The 23,065-nt window shown below is 42.1% G+C and overlaps 1 protein-coding gene across 10 annotated transcripts in view; it reads right to left on the bottom strand.

The window, feature by feature from the left end:
* Positions 1-4,227: 4,227 nt before the first annotated feature.
* Rhobtb1 (Rho related BTB domain containing 1) overlaps positions 4,228-23,065 on the bottom strand; it is a 120,977-nt gene continuing 102,139 nt past the window's right edge. For 9 of the 10 annotated variants that reach the window (XM_010645680.3, XM_010645666.3, XM_010602893.3 and 6 more), the window contains 4 exons: positions 15,182-15,332; positions 9,610-9,698; positions 6,872-6,977; positions 4,228-6,389 (listed from right to left, as the gene is read on the bottom strand). In XM_010645680.3, coding sequence (XP_010643982.1) covers positions 6,220-6,389; positions 6,872-6,977; positions 9,610-9,698; positions 15,182-15,332 — 516 coding nt within the window. In that variant the 3' untranslated portion in view covers positions 4,228-6,219. The remainder of the gene's footprint in view (positions 6,390-6,871; positions 6,978-9,609; positions 9,699-15,181; positions 15,333-23,065) is intronic. The other variant, XM_010602906.2, reaches the window with a different exon arrangement.

Here is a 23,065-nt window from a genome sequence, read left to right as displayed (position 1 = left end):
CTTTTCTTGCCTTCAAGAGCCTACATCTGTGATTCTCATTGAAGGAATTCCTGTATGTTACTGGAACCAGCACTCCAACTTGCCAAGTCCCAGAAGGTCTGAAATGTTCAAAAGCTTCCAATTACCCCTTCTCCACTGCCTGAGCACTTCACCTCTGACAATCAGTCAGGTCAGGGATCTCAGAGTCAGCTCTGTGGCCTAGTTTCTACACTCGGGCACCATTTGAGACTAGGTGGAGTGGAATTTCCTGGAGCCACTCTTTTGCATGGCTTCTTATCCTTCCCTGCATACTGCTCCTTTATGGGTCTCATCCAAGCACACTTTCTAGATAAACTGCTTGCTTGTGAATTTTCATCTTGTCTGCTTCTGGGGAACCTGTTATTCTTCACATAAGGGAATGCTGTGAGAACTAAATGAGATAAATGTTCACAACACACTTATCATAGTGCTTGATCCCAATATATACTCAAAAATCATCATGGTTTCATATTAGTTTTTTGAATTCTGGTACAGTGGTGCCAAGACTTGGAGCATTGTTGCATTCAGTTGTGTATGATGAAGAAACATCTGATATAACTAACAAAAATTGTATAGACTTACAGTGTACAGGATGATGTTTTGGTATCTGTATGCATTGTGAAATGATTAAATCAAGCTAAGGAATCATTTAAGGGAAGACCAGGAATCTCAGTATTCAAGGGGCCCTTAAGGAAACATTTTGGTCTCTTGCCTTTCATGAAGGTCAGATGATTTGAAAACCACAAAACCTTGACATCTGGAAAGCCTCTTTAAGGCTCTTAAGTGGTAGGAAGCTAAATCTACTCTCTCCACTTGCTGGACTGAGACAGAACCTTTCAGATTCTGATGACTCTTGAATCACTGTTGAGGTAAGGGGTTAGATTTTCCTCACTGAGTTCATCACCTCCTATATTCATCACCTCAAGAGGCTTTGATTCAGTATGTCTAGTATGGGACCTGGAATCCAGTTTCAGCTCTGACCCCAGGGGATGTACAGGGAAGTTCATTGTAGTGCCAGGGTGCAGGAATTGATGAGTGGGTCTACTGCCAGCAGAATGGGAGCATAAAATATGGTGGCTGCAGTCTGTGGTATATGAGGTGGCCACAAGAAGTAAAGGACACTGAGTGCATACCAGTATTATAACACGGCTAATTTCCATACCAGTGTGGAGTCAGAAAAGCAAATACGCGTATGGAACAAAACTGAGTATTAGGATGCTCTCATGTTTAAAGACAAATATTGAGCATGATACAGGAGTAGATATTATGGAAGGAGAAAAGAACAAAGTGTCCTCACTGACTGAGGACAATGTGTAAGCACTGAGGAACACGGCTCTCTGGTTTGAATGTGTCTGCTAAGATTTTATGTTTTAGAAACTTAATCCCTAAATTCTCATGGTATTTGAAGTCTTTAGAAGATAATTAGAAATAGATAAGGTCAGGTAAGATCTCCATCATGGGACCAGTGGCTTTGTAAGAGGAAGAGACCTGAGCTGATGTATTTGCTCTGTGTTGGTATGTGATGCCCTGTGTTATGTTAAGATGCAGCCTTAACAGATGCCAGCACCAGGCACTTAGAATCCTCAGGCTCCAGCACCATGAGCTAAGCAAATTGTATTTGCTTACCTGGCCCATTCTGTCCAGTTATGGCAACAAAAGCACACCAACACAATGGCTTACTAGACTTTACATGTCCAAACATCAAGAAGCATAAGACAAAAAAATATTTGGAGAAATACAAAAGGGGAAATGCTCCAAGTGAATCAGAAGCTCAAGCAAGTTTGGCCTGTGATGGCCCAACCTTATTCAACAGAGACAATGCAGGCAGGGTGAGGGGAAGTGAACTCTCAGGGTCACCCTGCCACCCTCTTGCCACCAGTCTCCTTTCTGCACCACATACTCTAAAGGCCCCACAGTTAGTTTCTGACTCTTTAATCACCTTTATGAAGCACTAAGAAGCAAGATGGGCACTTGATTGAAGAAAAAGGCTGTAAAGGACCCCATAATCCTTTTCTTTACCATGCATGTTTGTCTTCTCTTGGATTTCTTGCCTTAGTTTTTGACATACTAACTACACAGGTGCACCCTTTCTGTTTAGCTTCCATTTTCAGAGTACTTAATATAGGCAAAGTATTGCGTCACACGCTTTAGCTAAATTGTCTTGTTTAGTTTGCGCTGTAAACTCAGTAAAACCTGTTCCCATTTTCTAGAAGACTTAGGCGTAGAGAGGTTGTGTATCTTTTCACGTGGCAGTTAAATCTAACATCCATGAGCGTATCACTCCATTTGGGACTACCATGAATTATGAAAAACTATAAATATAAAAGGATAATAAAGGATGTAAAACACTTGTATAGAAAGAGATAACAGAACTTTCGTATGCAAAGAAATGAGCCAAATTCTTCCCTCAATGATGTCCTGTTAGAGCTAACCGTTCTTGTCTTTGGGATTACAAAATGTTCAGACACACAGAGCTTAATACTCTTTCCTTAGCGTCACATTTAGGTAGCTCTCATTTCATCTCCAGGCTGTGGAATTCCATGTCACTAAGATGTTCGGTTTTATGGAAAAAGTGGGCAACAGGAGTGAGTTTTTGGCAAGTCACACTGTGTATGCTACTGTTTATAGCACTTTCATGGCTATGGATGTGCAATGGCATGATTCATTGGTTTCCATCCCATTATCTCTTTATAAATAATTTCCATGTATTTTAGTCTATAAATATCTAGCCGATGAACACCTGCACATTTACCCAGTAAAAGACCATGCATTTTAGTGGCTTACGCAAAATCATCTAGTTTGGAGGCAGTCAGTGCAGGGTGGGATTGATTCTCAAGTGCACTGTTTCTCTAGGTGCACAGCATCTGCAGGGCACCAGTGTTGCCACACATATGCCTTTGCTTCTAAGTTCACACCTTTCCTGTTGTACACACCACCTATATTTTAATTAGAAATTCAAGACAGCAAAATCTCCATTGCAAAGCAAAATCATGAGATAGATATGTGACGATCTCATATATTAGCACCTGGGAAGAAAGACAGTAAGTACATCTGTGGCCCAGAGCACTTAATTCAGCTTCCATGGCTTTGTCCAGTGGCTTTTTCTTTTTTTTTTTTTTTTCCAATCTCTCTCTTTTTTGAAGTTAGTTTTGCTTTGGTTTTGCTTTGTGATGCTGCTTCTTGATTACTTGCACTTACACACTCAGACACCCAAAACACAAACACATACATGCTTCCTGGCTAACTTTCACCTTTACAACTTTTACACAATAGCCACATTCTTTCAGAAAAAAGAAATTACTACTGCTTGTCCACTGGCATCCAATTAGGGTACACACATTCATTAAAATTACTCAAGAAAAATACTGAATTTTGAAAACTGATATACCATATAATACATGTAAATGTGGAAAAAAAATCTCAGAAACTTTGGCATTTGAGTTTGCATAATGAAAATATTTTAGTTCCCTCTAGATCAGTAGACTATGTGGTTCCCCAAGTGCTAATGTAACAGTGTTGAAATTTGTGATTTTCCAGCCCACTGGAAGAAACTTAGACCATTACTTTCTACAAGTGTGGCTCCAGTGGCATGACTATGTAAAAGGTGTCCTGATTGAGAGCATCCACCTTTAAAATGTTGGGGAATGTGTTGGAGATCTATCATTTTTCCAGTTACTTATTTATTCATTTTTGCAGTGGTCAACTCCTTTTACTAGAGTTACGGAAGCTCTTACAGTGCTATGCAGCTCAGGAAAGTCCTTCCGGGGTAAGCATTGTAGTCTCTACAAGATGCTCCCAAAGTCTTTCTCAGCTCTGCTTCTGAAGGAACGACCTCTTCGTGAATCCACCAACCCAGACCTTTCACTTGATTGATGGCAGAATTCGCCACATGCAGAGTATAATCATTCCACAAGTATAGATAGGAGCCAACCCTAACCCCAAGGCTGCACCGTGTCTAGTAATATAGTTCTTTTGTCAAGAGCAGAGTCTTGGACACTTCATTTCCATCACGGTATTGGAATCTGTGCAGACAATACTAAAAACAACGATGCCAATCATTTAAACTGCTTTACTACAGAAGCGCACACAAGTCTCAGTGACCTAGAACCTTTAAAGTGTTGATGGCTTTTAAAAGCTTTTAAATTACACACAAGGCATGATGGTAATTCTTAAAACAAAACTGGAGGCATTTTTATAGCTAAACAGTTTTATTGGCTTTTTGTGAAATAAAAAAAAAAAAAACAAAACAAAACATGAAACAAACCACCATGGTTAAAGGCCATAATCAGCATCAACCAAATGAACCAGCCACTTGGTTATAGTAGCTGATAACGTTAATGGATATTATTGCTTGTACCCCACGTTCGTTTCTATGTCCGTTACATTTTGGCAAGATTACAATCAAATGGGAGCTTTGGTTGTATAAATGTAAGTATGACTGCTCATTGAAAACTCTAACCTCTATCATTTTATGAGGTGATGCATGTCAATTCTCCCCAAGTCTTGACATTTATCCTCTCATTTTGGCTCCTGTCTCTTTCCATTAATAATTTACAACCTTACTTTAAAAACTAAGGTGGATCTATTTATCATCATCCTTATTCCACTGCCCCTCTTGTCATGAGAGGTGATGTGTTTCTGGGCCTCTGCAAGCTCTTATACCTGGTGTGTTTCCACTGCCAGGAATAACTATGCCCATCTGTAATCTAGACAAATTTTCAAATGCGTACGACTGTAGCACTGACTCAACTGTCTCTTTTCCATCTTTGGAAATGCTAGAAGAAAATAGAAATAAAATCAGCAGCCCTTGGTATCAGAAAGTTGACCTGGCAGCAGGATGAACCCTTCCCTGCTACACAACAGGCATTGTAAGCAGGGGCCTTACAATGCTCTGCGTGTGCTGTGCATTTTAATTTACACAGAAGCAGGGACTGACTGTCTCTCGAAAGTTTTCTGGCTCAACATTTTATATTTTAACACTGAGAACTCAGAAGGACCAAGGGTCAAAACTAACTCACAATAGCACCATATCCTAGACTCCTGGGATTAGATTCCTTTCTGCGTTGGAGAAGGCAGGGACCCCGCCTCCAGCTGTGTGCTCTCACAGGCCCTGCTGAATAGCAGCAGGAGGGGGCATTCTGCCTTAGCCTATTTCTGCAGCAACACAATTTTCCCTGGGAAGAATTAAAACTACACTTTACAAAATGAAATTGGCCACAGGTGGGAGACCTGAGGAAGCCTGTTTCTGGTTGTGAGATGTAACAAGCCTGTAAATGGTGGGCTAAGTCCAGGGACATTTCCCCTTGCCCATCTCAGTTCAAGTCAGTGGACAGTCTGTATGCGGGAGCATGGCAAGATCAAGGAATACTGAGAGACTAAACCCTAGTTCAGCGATCCAAAAACCAACTCTAACGGTATCTGATGTATTCAGGTCCACCAGTGAGTCTGCCCTGGGTAATGCTGGGATTTAATAAGCCCTTCTAATGATTATAAAGATTATCTTCTTGAATCTAGACATTTTAAATAAGGAATATTTGCTATCACTATATTTTACATGGCACATATAACCATATAATTACTAGCACTTACACAGCAAATATTGTAAATACACATTCTTAGAGTTGAGTTGGTAATTATACCGATGTTATTCCACAGAATAAAGATTAAGCTCTTTCAACTTGCACTCTGGGGGATTTCAGCCCAACCCTTTTCTTCACAACAAAAGGATAACCCTGTAATTACATAATAATGCTCGGTGGTCATGTGGGCCCAGAGACTCACAAGGCAATGTTATGGTCAATTTGTGGCCTGTAAAATAAAGTAATACATAGTATTTTTATTTCAACAAAATACAAGAGACCGTATAAAAATATTTTCCAATTTGGAATCTGAAACATGAAAGCTGGATTTTTTTTCTTTGTATAAAAAGAAACAAAATAACGGATTAAAGTTTATTAAGCCTTCTAACAAAAAAATATAAGTATTAGTTTAAGGAATGCAGTGAGAGTCAGCTTCCCTTTTTGTCCAGGCTCATTTGATGGTGAGCTTGTGCTTTGATCCTAACAAAGATAAATGCACAAAAGTGGAAAAAGCTCAGTGCCTGAAACCTGAACTACATCACATCTCTAAGAAGACGACTAACTTTACAGTAGTGCTTTGAAAAGTAGTGTGTCAGATTACTGGGTGTTTTTCTCTTTCTCTTCAGGCCACTGCTGGAGATGAATGCCAGAAGCACCACTTTCGTCTCGAGTGATGTTTATTTAGTGCAATATCTTCCTTCTCGCGCTCCCTTTTCACGCGCTGGTAGTGGTCTTCCTCCTTCAAGTACCACACCGGTGGCCAGCGGTGCCGCTCAAAGTACTCCCGGTTGTCTGGCGGAGGAAAGAGGCTGATGATACTCCTGCTGTGGTTCACTAGCTGTTCCATGTGCTAGGCCTCGTGATGACCGCTCCCTATGCATCCTCTCACTTTCCCCATGTGGCAGGGACTATGACCAGGTCCACTCACAGAGGATGATAGAAAAGTTTTGGGAGAGAGACTTCCTGCCTGTAGCCTTGCAGCTGGTCACAGAGAACCTGAACCTTTTGCTCTTTGAATCTAAGCTTCTCCAAGGCATGCCTCTCTAAACACGGGGGTGCCACCAACTACAGCAGGCTGTGCCCAGGGCACCCTGAACTCTGGCCCACCCAAAAGGAAATCATTCTGCAAGGAGAATCCCCATCCTCCATCCTTGGGTCACGTCACGTGAACGTGCAACGGCCAGTCAGTAACAAGGAAGTCTCCCCAAGCCACCTTCTGAGAGTGCTCCCTCCCAAAGCAGAAATGGACATATGGGCACCTGGCAAGATCTCACCTGCAGATTTTGATTTGATTTCCTTGCGGAACTTGGAACAAACACTGTTGTAGTTGGTGCAGATGTGGTGCAAACACCAGGCGGCCAGCTGGTTGGCATTGTGAAACTGCAGAAAAATGCCCAAAAGTGAGTCAGGCTCCAGTTTCTAAAGTGAGGCTACAACAAAACAGGAAGCCATTGTAGGGGTGATAAGAAATAAAGAGCCAATCAAACTAATTCAGGAAAGCTCTTGTTTTGACCTATGTGTTTTAATTTTGGCCATGCATTCAATGCCAGCCAAGTGTAGTGTTTGATACACCCTTCCTAACGCCCCCGCCACTATGACAGACATGGCCAAAATAATCACTGTATCCTATGAAGAATTTCAAGCATGCTTTGCCCTCCCACCCTCCTGTGCCACCTGGCCCTCAAGGGATGTGACTGTGACCTCTGGAAGGCACCAGCCAAGAGCAGAGAGAAGCGATGTCATCTTTGTTTAAGGAAGCCTCCGCAATGGAATACTCCGTGTCACATGTCAGAGCTCAGTTTGCTGGGGCCAAAGATCCGAAAGAGGAGACTGCAAAATGCATGACTGTCCTATACCTGTCCTTTGGTTACATAAGAGTAGGCAGTATGGGCGGGGCGGGGGGAGGGATCCAAAAACTCCACTATTTTCTTATGAGCAGAGGCAACTGAGGCAGCTGTGACTAAAAAAGCCATGATGCTAAAAAATCAACAGCCAACCAACTCTTCACCTTGTGAGATCTGGCAGGACTCCCTGACCCCCTCCCCTGACCTCAGACCGATGTTCCTCTGGCCAGGTGAGATCCTGGAACTATATATAGTTCTCTGTGTTATTTATCTTTACTATGAAGGCCAATGGAAAAGCCCAGGCCTCAGAAATCCACTTGCGAAACTCAGAAAATCTTTTACCCAAACAAACTGAGACAGTGAGGCTGGTGCCTCCAGCTCCTTCTGGCTTTTGATTGAGAAGTCAAAAATAAGGCTGGGACAGTGGTGAGCTAAGTTGGCTTTTAATAACTTGAAAGAGCCAACTGTATACATTTCTTCCCTACTCTGAATTCAGTGGCTTCATGTTATTAAAATTGGCCATGGTGAGACCATTTATATCACAGAAATTTGAAATGCAACAGACCAGGGTTCCATGTTCTCCAGGCTAAATGTTAGACACTCTTCAGCACATCTTTGGGTTAAGGTCTAACCAGTGAGTTAAGACCTGGGTCACTCTATCCTAACCTGTTTCTGCCAAGGTTTGTCAAGGCTTAGCAGAAATATTTCCTTGCAGGGTATGTGCATGGGCGGAGTGCAGGGAGAGAACAGGTTGGGAATAGAGAGCAAACAGACAAACACAGTTGCAAATCACTAGCTCAAGTGAATTGGTCCTGTATGAAATTCTGAGTCATTTCGTTATTTCTCTGGGAGGGAGTCTTACTGGACAGAGCCAAAGTCATAAACTTTCTCTCAAACGGGGTATTTCCAAAGACTCTAAATTTCAAACTGGACAACTAATTTTGACGGGGCCTTGTGGATTCTACCACATGGATGTCTGTTCACAGTTTTCACTGAAACTACTTATTAAGTTGTTTTTCACCCTGGATTTAAAAAATCTATGATTGTGTCTGTTTCTTTTACTCATCTATGATTGCCCAAAGGGCCAAAAAAAAAAATCTACTGTCTGTATGTACATGTCCTTGGCCTAGAGTGGCGTCTCATATGTGGAGAGAAAATAACAAATATTTGTTGAACATTAAGTCAGAGTGCACAGTCCTATTCTACCTTCTTCCCTCTGGAACCCAAGCCACCTCTTCTGGCCTAAGGTGGATGGCCTAACACCTGCTACACTGCCACCTCCCTCCGCCAGAAACCACCTTCTTCTCCCAACTGAGAAGTACAAACTATACTATAAACTGAGAAGTTGAACTGCTTGACTTAAGGTTCGCTAAGCCACTGTCCTGACAGAGAAAGACAAACTTGATAGGCAGGAAGAAAGATTACAGAATTCTTCATTCCTCTAGACTGTAAATTCACTGTTAATCAGCGTGTGCCCGGAAGTAGATCGTCCTGGCCATGTGCCTTGCATTGCGAACCCTCTCCCATTCTTCAGGGCTCCTTCCTGAGCCTTCCTCTTAGTTGACTTTCTAAATAATCAGCAAGGTTGGGAGGTTGTGAATTACTGTCTCAGGGATGAGGAAATGGAGGCAGAGGTTAGCTCTGTGCCCTGAGCACGTCATGCGGTGATAAAGTGGAAACTGGACCTTTGGTCTTCTCTAGAAGAAGAGTGCAAATGTGTATTGAGATTATGGATATTGACATTAACAAATCCTGATTTTAGAAAACTCCAGGAGAGCTTCAGTGTGCAGTGGGGTTTTACAGGGTTACATGGCAATCTAGAAACTGTTTAACCAGATAGGTGCTCAAGGATTCTAAGAAACAAGGCACACACAATCTCTCCCTATCTCTCCAGGGCTTCCTCCCACATGTGAAGCCGCTGCCTCAGGGGACGAGGGACTGGTGTGGAGGTGTGGGGGGGTTGGGTCCTATTTTTTTTCCAAAAGAAGCCCAGCAGGCTGAATGGTGTCTGAAATGTTAAACTCTCAGATCTTCTCAGTGTACACAGGGGGCCTCTATGACTCAGTGGTGACATCTTTATTTAGACAGATGCAACAAGAGAATGCTTTATCAGGATTAAATGAACTGACTGAACACACTGAAGAGGTGAAAAGCAAACTGCTACAAACCTGGGCCAGTTCCAAATAGGAGAGCACTTCTCCATCAATGCCCACACCACTCATGGCAGCCTTGGTCAGCTCCTGAACAGCGTGCTGCTCTGGGGAAGAGAGAGGGCAGGAGAACGTTACACTGCACTCTGTGGGCCAGACACAGTCCTGGCGGGGCCGGTCTGGGACCATTACAAGAGAAGAAATATGGGACGGAGCACTGGGCAGCCATCTGAACTGAATCCAGAATCCATTCCAGTGTGTGGCCTTTCAGTACGCAGAGTTCTGGTTTCCAACCATGGCAACAACATCTTTGGGGGCTCTTATTTGTACCTCTGAAATAGCCATGACTCTCCAGACCTGGACTGTCCTGTCCAGGACAGTAACCACGAGCCACATGAGACTATGGAAACTTACATGAATTCAAATTAAATGCTATTAAAAGTTCCTCAGTCACATTAAATGCTCCATAGCTATATCTGCCCACTGCACTGGACAACGCAAACACAGAACTTCTCCATCACTGCAAGACTGTTCCACTGGACAGGGTAGCTCTAGGCAGTACCACTTTCCTAGAATCCTCCGGACACATTCCTGTTAGCTTCCCCGCACACACAGCTCTAATTCTCAATGACCTCTGACAGTGAAGAGATTGAGTGACAGAGAAATAGGCCTGTCTGGAGAATAAGTGTGAATGCATCCATTTGTCTCCACAGCTACCATCTCTCGAATTATGAAAATGGGGAGAACTTCAGTCAGAAGTTCAGCAAAAATCTGGTTGAGAGAGCCGTTTCTAGCTGTGAGCTTGTGTGCACATTTTGTAAGTTGAATTCAAGCTATGAGTTTGAGGCTGGACTGACTGGGATTGACATGAGAGTATGGATTGGCCCAGGATTTCTAGCTCTGCGATGCGTCACCACTAGCACTGAATTGTTCTTCTAATCCAGTAATGAGTAGCCTCACTTTATTGTGCTGCACTTTTTTATACTTTGTAGATAGTGTGTGTGTGTGTGTGTGTGTGTGTGTGTGTGTGTGTGTAACACACTAAAGGTTTATTTCAGTATTACTGTTGTAACTACTTTTGGGTATTAGGAACTGCATCCATGTAAGATGGTAAATATCATATGTGTTCTGACTGCTCCACTGACCAGCTGTTCCTCAGTTTGCTTTTTGGGGCTCCCTATTCCCTAAGACACTATAACATTGAAATCAGGCCAATTAATAAGCCTACAATGGCTTCTAAGTGTTCAAGTGAAAGGAGGAATCGTATGTCTTCCACTTAAAGTCAAAATGCTAGAAATGATTCCGCTTAGTGAAGGAGGCATGTCAAAACTCAGGTTAGGTCAAAGCTAGGCTTTGCATACCAAATAGTCAAGCTGTTAATGCAAATGGAAAGTTCTTGAAGTACATTAAAAGTGCTTCTCCATTGAGCACAAGAAGGATGAAAAAGCAAAACTACATTATTGCTAATCTGGGGAGTTTTAGTGACCTGCACAGATGATCACCAGATACAACATTTCCTTAAGCCAAAGCCTAATCCAGAGCAAGACCCTAACTATCTTTAGTTCTATGAAGGCTGATGGAGGTGAGGATGCCACAGAAGAAAAATCTGAAGCTACAAGAGGATGGATTATGAGGCCTAAGGAGGAAAGCTGGCTTCCATGACCTGGAGTGCAAGGGGAAGTGACAACGCTGACAGGGAAACTGCAGCGAGTTCTCCAGACCTGGCTAAGACCTCGGATGAAGGGACTGCACGAAAACAACACATCCTCAGTATAGACAGAACTTCCATGTATAGGAAGAGATGCCAGCAAGGACTTCCATAGTTAGAGAGGAGAAGCCACTGCCTGGCCTAGAGCTTCAAAGGGCAGTGTGGCTCTGTCATTAGGGGCTAAGGTAGCTGGTGACTTTAAGTCGAAGTCAATCCTTATGTAATTACCAGTCTAAAAATCTCAGGGCCCTGAGAAACTATTCTAAATCTGTTCTGCGTGTCCTCTACAAATGGAACAAAAAAGCCTGAAAGATGTTTACAAGACAGTGTACTGAGTATTTTAGGTTCACCATTGAGATGTATGCTCAAGAAGAAAAAGATTCCTTTGAAAACATCGCATTTTCAGATGTAATGCTCATCGGCATTACATCTGGCCACCAACACACCTTAATGGGGATGTACAAGGGCCCATGGATTAAATAATAATTTCAACTTTCAAGTCTTATTAAGAGATATTTTTAAGATGATAGCTGCCATAGATAGTCATCCTCTCACAAAGCTGGAAAAACATAAGTTGCAAAATTTCTTGAAAGGGTTTACCATTGTAGATAGCACTGAGGACATCTGTGGCTGGAATCCCAGCTAATCAGAAGGCTGAGGCAGGAAGACTGCCAAGTTCAAAGTCAGCCTGAGAAATTTAGCAAAACCCTTTTTTAAAATAAAAACTAAAGAAACCCGGGGATGTGCCACAGTGACAGAGTTCCCTGGAACCACAAAATAAACAAAATATTTGTGATCCATGGGAGCAGGTCACAATATCTAATAGGAGTTCAGAAGGCTGCACAAAGTGGTACATAGCTATAATCCCAGCTCTCGGGAGGCTCAGACAGAAAGATCACCATGAGTTTGCGTCCTATCTGGGCTACATAGTAAGTTTAAGGCCAGCCTGAACTACAAAACAAGACTCTGTCTCAATAAGCAAAACCAAAAAAATTACAGATATACAAAGTTGTTTCCAAGCCTCATACATTACTTTGAGGGATTCAGGACTTTAGTGAAAGAACTAACTGCAGATGTGGTGGACACAGCAAGAGAAGTACAGTTAGAAGTGGGAACTTCTAAGAGAACTAGCACCTGAAGACGTGATTGAAGAATTACTACAATCCTATAACAAGACTTTAATGCGTTGCTTCTTACAGATGACCAAAGAGGCTGGTTTCTTGAAATCGGTACTATTCCTGGTGAAATGCTACGCACACTAATAAAACAACAACAGATTTAGATTATTCCATAAACTGTGATAAAGAGGTAGCGGGGCTTGGGAGGGACTGGCTTCAGTTTTAAAAGAAACTCTACTGTGGGTAAAACCTATCTGACAGCATCACAGGTGACAGTGCGATCTTTCTGAGAAAGGAAGGATCTGTAGATGCCGCAGACTTCATTGTCATCGCCTTTTAAGAAACTGGCACAGCCCCTTCAACCTCAGCCACCACCACCTCCACCAGCCTTCAACAACAGAACAAGACCTTTTACCAGCAAAAATATTACAACCAAAGCCTTAGAGGACTGTTTTTAAACTAAGGGATGTATCTACATTTTTGTAGGTATAATGTTATTTTATACTTGACAGACCACAGTATAGTATAGGATGGCATAGACTGACTTTACTAGTTACTGGTATACCAAAAAATCAAGTGACTCACTTTATCATAGTATGTGCTTAACTGCAGTGGCTGCTGTGAACCTGCAATCCTCCATGGAGCGTGGCCTGTGTTGCTCAAACCCTGCTTACTTTCTGCCCCGGCTCCACCTTCGTTATTAATCTGAGTGCCCATCTCTGGTCTGTATGGCGTGTGGAAGTGGAAGATTTCTTTGGCATAACCCTACTAAGCTGGACTGACAAGCACAAGTTTTGGAACTAGATTTCCCAGAGAACTTATTAGGCTCTTTAAGTAATGGCAACATTTCATAATATTTATTTAACAATGACTTGCAATTCATTTTCACCCTACAAATGGAATTTTAAGCACTCTACAAAGATGCTCTAAACAACCTATATTGAACCATCTGCACCAAATACTATGAACGATACAGACCTTCTTAGAAAGCTACATTTTAAATCATCTCAACAGCAATTAATAGCATTTGATAACGATGCTCCTTGTATGCAGAAATCTGTAGTTCACACCAGAAGCTCTCTTTAGGTCAGTTAAATCTTTCATGAAAAAAATCAATTCCATGTTATTCATTGCCAGACTTAATATTTAAGTGAAAAAGGTACCTGTTCCAAGGCTGACCATAAACCTTGTTTCATAGATTTGGCTCTAAATTACTTTTCACCATTTCGAAAAAAATCAAATTTATTTTCAAAGAACAAATACTGGTAAAACCTGTGGAGAGTTATATTTGAACTCACACAATCTTAATAATTCATTTTCCACCACAGCTTCATAGAGTTAGTATTTTAAAAGTGGTTAAAAAGGGATATATTTTCATTGCAACCTATGATTTCAAGTATGTTGATTAAAAATAGTTTTAAAAAAATCTAATAGTGATGCTTCAGCTCTCTTCACTTGGGGAAGAATTAGCGTGAAGAAAGTACTTTGTTCTCCTGTTAGTTTGTGTGGAATAGAAGAAACCTGAGAAGAAACCTGATGGCACGTGCCTCTACCCCCATACACTTTGGGAGGATGACGCAGGGAGATCAAAAGTTTGGGCCCAGGCTGGGCAACTTACTGAGATCCTGTCTCAGAGCTAAAACAATAAAAAGGCATGGGGGGGCATGTAAATCAGTGCAAAGTTCCTAGATTCAATTCCCCGTACAAAACAAAAATTCCCAAAACAAAACCAAAAACGGGCAGGAAAGAGAAACTGATTGTTTAGGGGTCTTAAGCCATTTCTGGAAAGGAAAGTGTATTTAAGATCAGTTGGTTTGTTCACAGCTCACTTTTATTCAATCATTTAATAAATATTTATCGAGAACCTAATATGCTCAAACACTTTTCTACGTGCAGGGGAAACACCGGTGACCAAGATGGCAGTCAATGATTTCTTGCTTACCAGGCATCAATCACACAGTAGTAAACACCCAATATACTAACTGACATTTATGGTGAATGAAGCAGAAGGTTGAAATGTTTAAAAAAGGCGATTTAAATGCATATCTCTTACATATAGGCTTGTTTTAGCTTACCAACTGAACAAATCTAGAAATTACAGATAAGGTGTTTGAAGTTAAGCCAAATCTCTTTTTTCTTTTCTTTTCTTCCCAAAATGAACTTGACAATGTCAGAACATTTTCTAAAACAGCTTTAAGAAAACCACTTACATAATGCTTACTATGTGCCAGACAGTGTTCTAAGGACTTTATACATTTTAACTCATTTAATCTTTGTAACTACTCTGTGGTAGATGATACTATCTCCATTTTAAGAAGAGAGATCGCCGTGATGCAGAGTTTAGGTTATGTAAAGGAGAAAGTCATGCAGCCAGTAAGCTGTGGAGCCCGGATGGGAACCTGGCTCTGCCGTCGATGTTCTTAACCAGTATCACTGTCTCCCCCTTAAACACCGGGCACACATTCTGGGCACAACAGTTTTATTTCAAATTCTGTGGTCCACAAATAACTCAGCATGCAGAGTATGCACCTCCCAGGCAGTGCCTTACCTTGCTCATCATTATAGGACCTGCCACAAAATAAATATGTAATACTTGCTGAACTGAATGGCATTGCCCAGCACATGTGATCAGCTCTTGTCACCCTGTTCAGGCCTGTTTGGGCGGGGGAGAGGAAACTTTCACTCCCTGGCAATGCTATTTTTGTTTAAATGTGACTCTGATAAATACGACAGGCACAGCATAGCTCCAAGTCATCAGCCTTACCTGCAAGTGCAACCAAGTGTGGCAGGCAAAATCTGTTTGCCAAAGCGATTAATTCCAGTGGGTCCAGGTCCAAGTTAGGTGACAACTGCTTGGTGTAGAGATAATCCAACACTGCTTGCATCGACATCTTGTTTATGTTTGGGAGATACACCTGAAATGTTACGGGAAAAGCTGAATTATGCTGGGAAAAGCAGGCCACAGGCACATTTTCAGGCAAAGCTGCTCATAAATATCCCCATGGTGGGACTTGATACTGCTGAGACCCGGACACCTACTCAGAGGCTGTACATAGAAGTGGCTCAGTATTTATGGCTTTAAACATAATGGCATGATTTGTAGATGACAAAAGAGTAAAGCTGCCTGACAAAGCTTGATTTGAAATTTTTAAGTGGCTATTTGGATGTATAAATCAGACAAATGTGCTGTAAATGTTTGATGACACTATGTGCCCTCCTTGCCAGGTACCTGACAATACTCTATTGTGGAGAAAGAAACCTCCTAGCAACATGACAGGTGTGTGTGTGTGTGTGGGGCTGTGACCATACTGTTGCCAACACATGATATAGCCCAGCTCACTGGGATGGCAAAAACAGAGGATGAGCAACCACCCAGTTGCCACAGTGACTGGCTTGATTTTGATATTTAATTTGTACATGCTAGCACCACCATACATACACTTTCTTATTTTTTTCCTATAACCACTTGGATCCAGAACTGCTGGACCATGATTACGTCTCAGAGAACCCAACAGAATCCTTGCCTGGGAAATCTGGGGGAGTAGCTGGGTGGGTATGGTAACCTGTTCCTGTATGATTCCTGTTCCTCCTGGGGACCTGGACTGCTTCTGTATAAATATATGCTAGAGTTTGCTTATGAGCTTGGGACTGCCTGGGAGCTTCATTGCTGGATGGGTGGCCATGGCTCCATGGGGACATAGATGCTTTTGAAGCTACTTTTTATTTTAAGCCTCTGATTCCATAAGACAGAGCCTGAAAGAATATAGAGCGGCACCACTTGTTTTTCCTATGAACATGCTGATGATTACCAGAATTAAGCTGTGCATCAGGCCAGTGCTAAGTTTTCCACATGCATCATCTAATTTGGTCATTATATCTGCCCTGAGAGGAAGAGGCTATTACTTTTCCTATTTTTACACTTAAGGAAATTGAGGTTTGGAGAGGTTAAGTCTTATGTCCAAGGTCACAGAGCTGGGAGGTAGTGACAGGGATTTAAATCTAGGCAGCATAATTCCAAAATCTGTGTTTTGAATTGTGGTTCAATACAGGAAGCCTTTAATAGAAAGCGGGGAAAAAGGTTGGGGCTATAGAAAAATAAAGCATTGTATTTCACTAATAGATTTGAAGAATTAAGTTTCTAATTAAAAAAGATGAACAGTGATAACTGTCTTAATTCTGGTGCTTAACAAACCTGTATATAGGGTATAAAGATATAAATCTATATGTTATATACATTTGCACCTACCTATATATGATTTATATATTATATGGTTATATATCTTTCCATGCATATTCACATATGTAAAAACCATATACACTCATATGTATGAAACCCCATGTTTGTGCATGTGAATGTACAAGAATGAAGAAAAGCCCCTCACTCTTCTACAAGGATCTCACAGCCTGTGGTTCCAGAATTCAGCTATAGTAACCTTCTATGTTATTCTCCTGTGCAGGCACTGGTTACCTCAGAAAGGGAATATACTTAAACATGGGCAAAGCCATTCTTTAATGTACCACAGGGAAGGCTCAGGCAAATTCCGAGAAATATTAAGACATTTGCCACCCCTCATTTTAGATCTAGTCTGTGAAAATATGATTCCAGAGATAAGATGCACAGATCTTCCTAGACGATTTGGGAAGAGTAATAATTTCAAGTTTTTAGCACAACCTGTACAACAGAAAGGATTTGACAAGCAGAAACTATTACTGATACTGCTTTTTAGAAATAATGACATGCTGGATCATCTGCAATACATAGCTGTAAGAATTTGTTCCCTCCAACCAGCTGTATCTCTATCTGAGTAATTAATTGCTATACTGTATGCATCCTTACACGTGTGTACTGTATATTATATTTACACTCGGATTTATTTTACACAGATAATGAATTATAGATATAAAACTTGATTCTGTGTGGATGAACACATGGCAAAATGTCATTTCTCTAGAATCATGCTTGGATCAGTACAATTTTTTTCTATAACCGATGAAAAAATTGTGGAATTTTAAGATCTAAACCGTTTTGTGGTAAAAGTATCCACATTTTACAAAGCACCCAGTACTATAAGATATTAGCAGTTGTTAATGTAAAACTCAAAATTCCTACTCTTTCAAATGTAGGGATATCTACTGCTTCAGGAAAGAATGACTCAAGGGCAGGGTGAGAGTCCAGGACAGGCCCAGGGAGAAGCCGTGAAAAATGCTGTGTGACCTTTGGTAAATCACTCATCCTCTCTGACCTTCAGTTCTGTCATCTGTTACACAGGAGAAATTTGGAAGAGATGCTGCAGTTTCTTCACTGAGACTCTGGGTTTTGAAGACATACAGACTACCTCAGCATCCATTGCTTGGTTGGTAAGTGTGCATTTTAAATCATTTCTTAAAGAAAAAAAATGCTCATTAGAAATATAAATGTAACATGGACATCCTAGGTAAAAAAAAAGTTACTTCTGGAAACATGAGACTACAGATTCCAGTGGGTGGCCATGCCCTGGTGCTTTCAACCTCCTTGGTGTTCTGATGTTTATAATTACTCAGAGCCTGCTGTTTCCTTTGTGCGTAAAATGAGTTAACATTTTTGAAGTGGCTATTCTATTTGGCCAGTAATGTGAGGGATTCTTAGAAGTAACCATCAAATGAGAATCAACTGACAATCCTATCAAACATGCCTTCCCCCTGCTTTTGTGGCTGAACTTTTAAAACAAGTTTTCTTCTGTGATTCTATATTTATAACTCACTATATATTGAGAGAGAGAGGCCTTTTAATAACATTTAAAAAATAATATACATAAAGGTACAGAAGACATAGAATAAAAAAAATTTGCATCTCACCTGCTGAATGTAGTTTAAAGAGTAATGAAAGAAAATATAATACTGTCCTAAACAATGTCCCATATTCCAGTGGCTTATCAGAGATGGTTTCACAGGGAATGAGAAAGTATTCATTCAAAGTCCCAAGCACTGCTTCCTACAACCTGATCGAGCTTTTTTTGGGGGTGTGGGGTACCAGGAATTGAACTCTGGGCTTTGAGTTTACAAGGCAGGTTCTGGAACCACGGAGCTAAATCCCTGGACCATGAGCAAGTATTTTTAATGAACCACTTGCCGAGTAACTCAGGCAACAGAATTATGCTGACTGCCACATAAAAGTAACGAGAAAAAATACAAGTAAAAACAGTGTCTTCGTGAATATTAAATGGCAAAAATATTTAAGTGACATCAATGGGCATAATTTCTTTCCTGGATCCACATGTTTATGCATAACTCTATTAATATCCCCACTACACCAAGGAAGTAGGCTGACTTTCATGGAGGGAGTCAGGTTTTCCCAAGACAAGAAAGAGTCTGGAAGGCTCTCCATCAAGGCCCAGGCCCAGGTGAACATGGAGCTACTCAAGTGAGGGGCTTTACTGAGGGTTTGACTGATGCCTGCCCTCCACACCTGTGACTGGCACTGACTTTCTTAGCTCAGAAAAGATCCGGGGGCTTTTTAACTTAGAGCTGTTTGTGGGCAAAGGCCTTTAATGTTCATGGAAAAAATTTAACAACAATATTCCGAGATAATATCTCTGACATTTGTTAAGCACGTGTATTACTTGGTTCTTGGTACAAAATGTGGTCTGTTACTATTCTCATCGATTATTTTGCCCTTTGAAGAAGATTCTCCTGTTCTCCCCATTTTCTGGATGAAGAAACTGGTATACAAAGGGTTGGTCATTTGCCCAAAATCAAACTGAGACTAGAGTTCATGACTCTATGACAGTCAGGCCAGAAATTTAGCTCAGTGGCACCCTTCCTGCCTCACAAGCGCAAGGTCCTGAATTTAATCCCTAGTATTGAGAAAAAAAAAAAAAAAGGCATAGCTATGACAGTCTATGCAAATAATGAGAAAGGAAAAGTAATGGTGGACATGTTAACAGCTAATGATATTCTTAGTGTAATGGCTAATGGAATTTCAGTACAGACTTTTAGCTACTCGGGTCCAAAGTCTTTGTCCTTTGAGCTGGTTTGAAATGACATGCATACTTGCCTCAGCTGCTGTTCTAAGAGGTGAGTGACCCAATCCTTCCTGGAGGGCGTGCTAAACCTCTGCAGGTGGCTGTGAAACGACCATATATATATGTGTATACATTCACAGTTACTATGATGTTTTTTGTTCTGGTCAGGGCTACTACAGCTATTGCAGATTTTAATCTGGAAAAGATTACAGTCCCTTCTGTGAAAGGATGAAGGGGATTAGCATTCATGAGGTCAGCACTGACAGTGTCCCTTTGTGCCTGGGTTCCTGACCTTGATCAACTTTTCTCTGCCTGGTTAACAGCAGGCTCTCTGCTGCACAATCAGCATGTAGCTCAGCGAGCTGAAGAAATAAGGCAGCAAGCCTCTGAGCTCTTTATCTCTGGAGATTACTGAAGTCAGTAAGATGACAACTGGATGAGGTTCCACTAATTGGTGCCTACCCTGATTTTTTCTTGGAAGAAAGAGGGAAAGAAAACCACCATCATCAACATCAAAATAGGACTAGTGGTAGCTGCCTCTCATTTAATCCTTATTAGGGACTTTGCAAGTATTGACTCTTGTGCCTCAAAACCAGGTTATGGTTTTGTCTTCCAGATGGAGGGCAGAGAGGCATTTGTCTCAAGTCACTCGTCCCAAGCCATGCAGTTTGTCAGTGAAGGAGCCTCATAGGCCCGTAACTATTCAGCTCCTACCATACTGCAGCAATCTCAGTGATAAACCCTCAAACACTTCTGACCATGCAGGAAAGACTAATCAGTTACAAGTGAGAACCTCTTGATTATATAAGGCTGTCAGACCCCAGCGAAGGTCACTGGGATTTCCCAAACAGCAGACAGGCCTTTGGGGGTGGGGTGGGAGCAGCTGCAGTGTGAGCAGGAAGCAGGAGGGTGGCCTAGTGACCTTCTCAGCCCCAGCCATCCTGGGCTTGTGATTCCAGGGTTCTGTTTCCCTACTTGGGAATGCGCATGCGGGCTCCCGGGTCCCAACGGGGAGAGCTCAGATTTCTCCAGTGAGCGCCCCTTTTGAAGAGCTAGCCATTGTTTTCTGTATTTCTTTTGAAAGTCTGGAGCGATGCTGAGATAAGCAAAACAAGCTTGTCAGGACAATAAACTTGCTGGGGTGTCCCCCTCCCTTTTAAAAGATGTTAAAAAACAGTTGCAAAACTCCACAGAAAACGCTTGCTCACTCCTAAGGTTAGAAGTGCTTGAACACAATTTCTTTCCTAACAGATTCTGGAAAAAGGTAAAGAGTCCAGCATGTCTGAGGCACTGCTCATTCTGTCCTAAGGAAATCAATCTTTCTTTTGGTGCGGTGTGCAGGAAGGGGTCAGGCTCTTCTTTCCAATCCGGGTGCCCTCAGCTGATGGGGCGGAGCTGCTGAGTGCTGAGTGGCACGACTTGCAGCAGCGATCAGGGTGACTTGGAATTTCAGTACAGACTTTTAGCTACTCGGGTCCAAAGTCTTTGTCCTTTGAGCTGGTTTGAAATGACATGCATACTTGCCTCAGCTGCTGTTCTAAGAGGTGAGTGACCCAATCCTTCCTGGAGGGCGTGCTAAACCTCTGCAGGTGGCTGTGAAACGACCATATATATATGTGTATACATTCACAGTTACTATGATGTTTTTTGTTCTGGTCAGGGCTACTACAGCTATTGCAGATTTTAATCTGGAAAAGATTACAGTCCCTTCTGTGAAAGGATGAAGGGGATTAGCATTCATGAGGTCAGCACTGACAGTGTCCCTTTGTGCCTGGGTTCCTGACCTTGATCAACTTTTCTCTGCCTGGTTAACAGCAGGCTCTCTGCTGCACAATCAGCATGTAGCTCAGCGAGCTGAAGAAATAAGGCAGCAAGCCTCTGAGCTCTTTATCTCTGGAGATTACTGAAGTCAGTAAGATGACAACTGGATGAGGTTCCACTAATTGGTGCCTACCCTGATTTTTTCTTGGAAGAAAGAGGGAAAGAAAACCACCATCATCAACATCAAAATAGGACTAGTGGTAGCTGCCTCTCATTTAATCCTTATTAGGGACTTTGCAAGTATTGACTCTTGTGCCTCAAAACCAGGTTATGGTTTTGTCTTCCAGATGGAGGGCAGAGAGGCATTTGTCTCAAGTCACTCGTCCCAAGCCATGCAGTTTGTCAGTGAAGGAGCCTCATAGGCCCGTAACTATTCAGCTCCTACCATACTGCAGCAATCTCAGTGATAAACCCTCAAACACTTCTGACCATGCAGGAAAGACTAATCAGTTACAAGTGAGAACCTCTTGATTATATAAGGCTGTCAGACCCCAGCGAAGGTCACTGGGATTTCCCAAACAGCAGACAGGCCTTTGGGGGTGGGGTGGGAGCAGCTGCAGTGTGAGCAGGAAGCAGGAGGGTGGCCTAGTGACCTTCTCAGCCCCAGCCATCCTGGGCTTGTGATTCCAGGGTTCTGTTTCCCTACTTGGGAATGCGCATGCGGGCTCCCGGGTCCCAACGGGGAGAGCTCAGATTTCTCCAGTGAGCGCCCCTTTTGAAGAGCTAGCCATTGTTTTCTGTATTTCTTTTGAAAGTCTGGAGCGATGCTGAGATAAGCAAAACAAGCTTGTCAGGACAATAAACTTGCTGGGGTGTCCCCCTCCCTTTTAAAAGATGTTAAAAAACAGTTGCAAAACTCCACAGAAAACGCTTGCTCACTCCTAAGGTTAGAAGTGCTTGAACACAATTTCTTTCCTAACAGATTCTGGAAAAAGGTAAAGAGTCCAGCATGTCTGAGGCACTGCTCATTCTGTCCTAAGGAAATCAATCTTTCTTTTGGTGCGGTGTGCAGGAAGGGGTCAGGCTCTTCTTTCCAATCCGGGTGCCCTCAGCTGATGGGGCGGAGCTGCTGAGTGCTGAGTGGCACGACTTGCAGCAGCGACCTCAGGGTGACTGTAGTCTGCTCCTTGTCTTGCAGAGAAGACTATGGGTACAGTATGTGGTTTTCTAAAGTCCTCTCTCTCTCTGGCTAAAGAGAAAGCTGGACCCAGGACTTCAGGTCTGAAGAACTATCCTCACGGTTAAGAACTTCTGGAGGAAAGGCTCTGTCCCTCCTGCACTTGATTTTCTTTTTAAAGTTTTTAAAATTTTGCAGTATTAGGTAATGAGTCTGAGGTAGTATAGAAGAAATAAAGAGATAACTAGAATGGAGACAAAGGAATTATCAGTAAAATTGTACATTTAAGAAGACTCCAACTTTTGGGTCTCAGCATTCTCTTGGTTAAATTTAGGCTCCTCTCCTTTCCTCAATTATACCCCCAAATCCTCAGGAGTATTGAAAATCAATAAACTGGTTAACTTGAGAAAGGAAAGAGCAGGAACCGGATCCTAAGACAAAGGAACAGCTTGAGAGACTCCAAAGAATGTTTAAATTACCTGTCTTAAAAAATACTGGGCTCATACCTAGAACAGGGGCCACTACCCTTGTGTTGGGTGGGCCACCTTTGCCCGGGGTTTCCATCCCCTGGGAGAAACACACATTTCCCAGTTTCAGGAAATAAAGGGCCTCTCTCTTGAGGACCTGCAGTCTATTTCGTTGAGTGCACACTCAACTTTCTGTCTAACAAACCCTCCCCAAGCCTCCTAGTGACGGGGTCCTGAAAATT

Source organism: Fukomys damarensis, unplaced genomic scaffold, assembly GCF_012274545.1.
Source record: "Fukomys damarensis isolate Sample0158 unplaced genomic scaffold, DMR_v1.0_HiC HiC_scaffold_20, whole genome shotgun sequence".
Classification (NCBI taxonomy): domain Eukaryota; kingdom Metazoa; phylum Chordata; class Mammalia; order Rodentia; family Bathyergidae; genus Fukomys; species Fukomys damarensis.
Note: the sequence above shows the minus strand (reverse complement) of the source record. Positions and strands in the feature narration are given on the sequence as shown.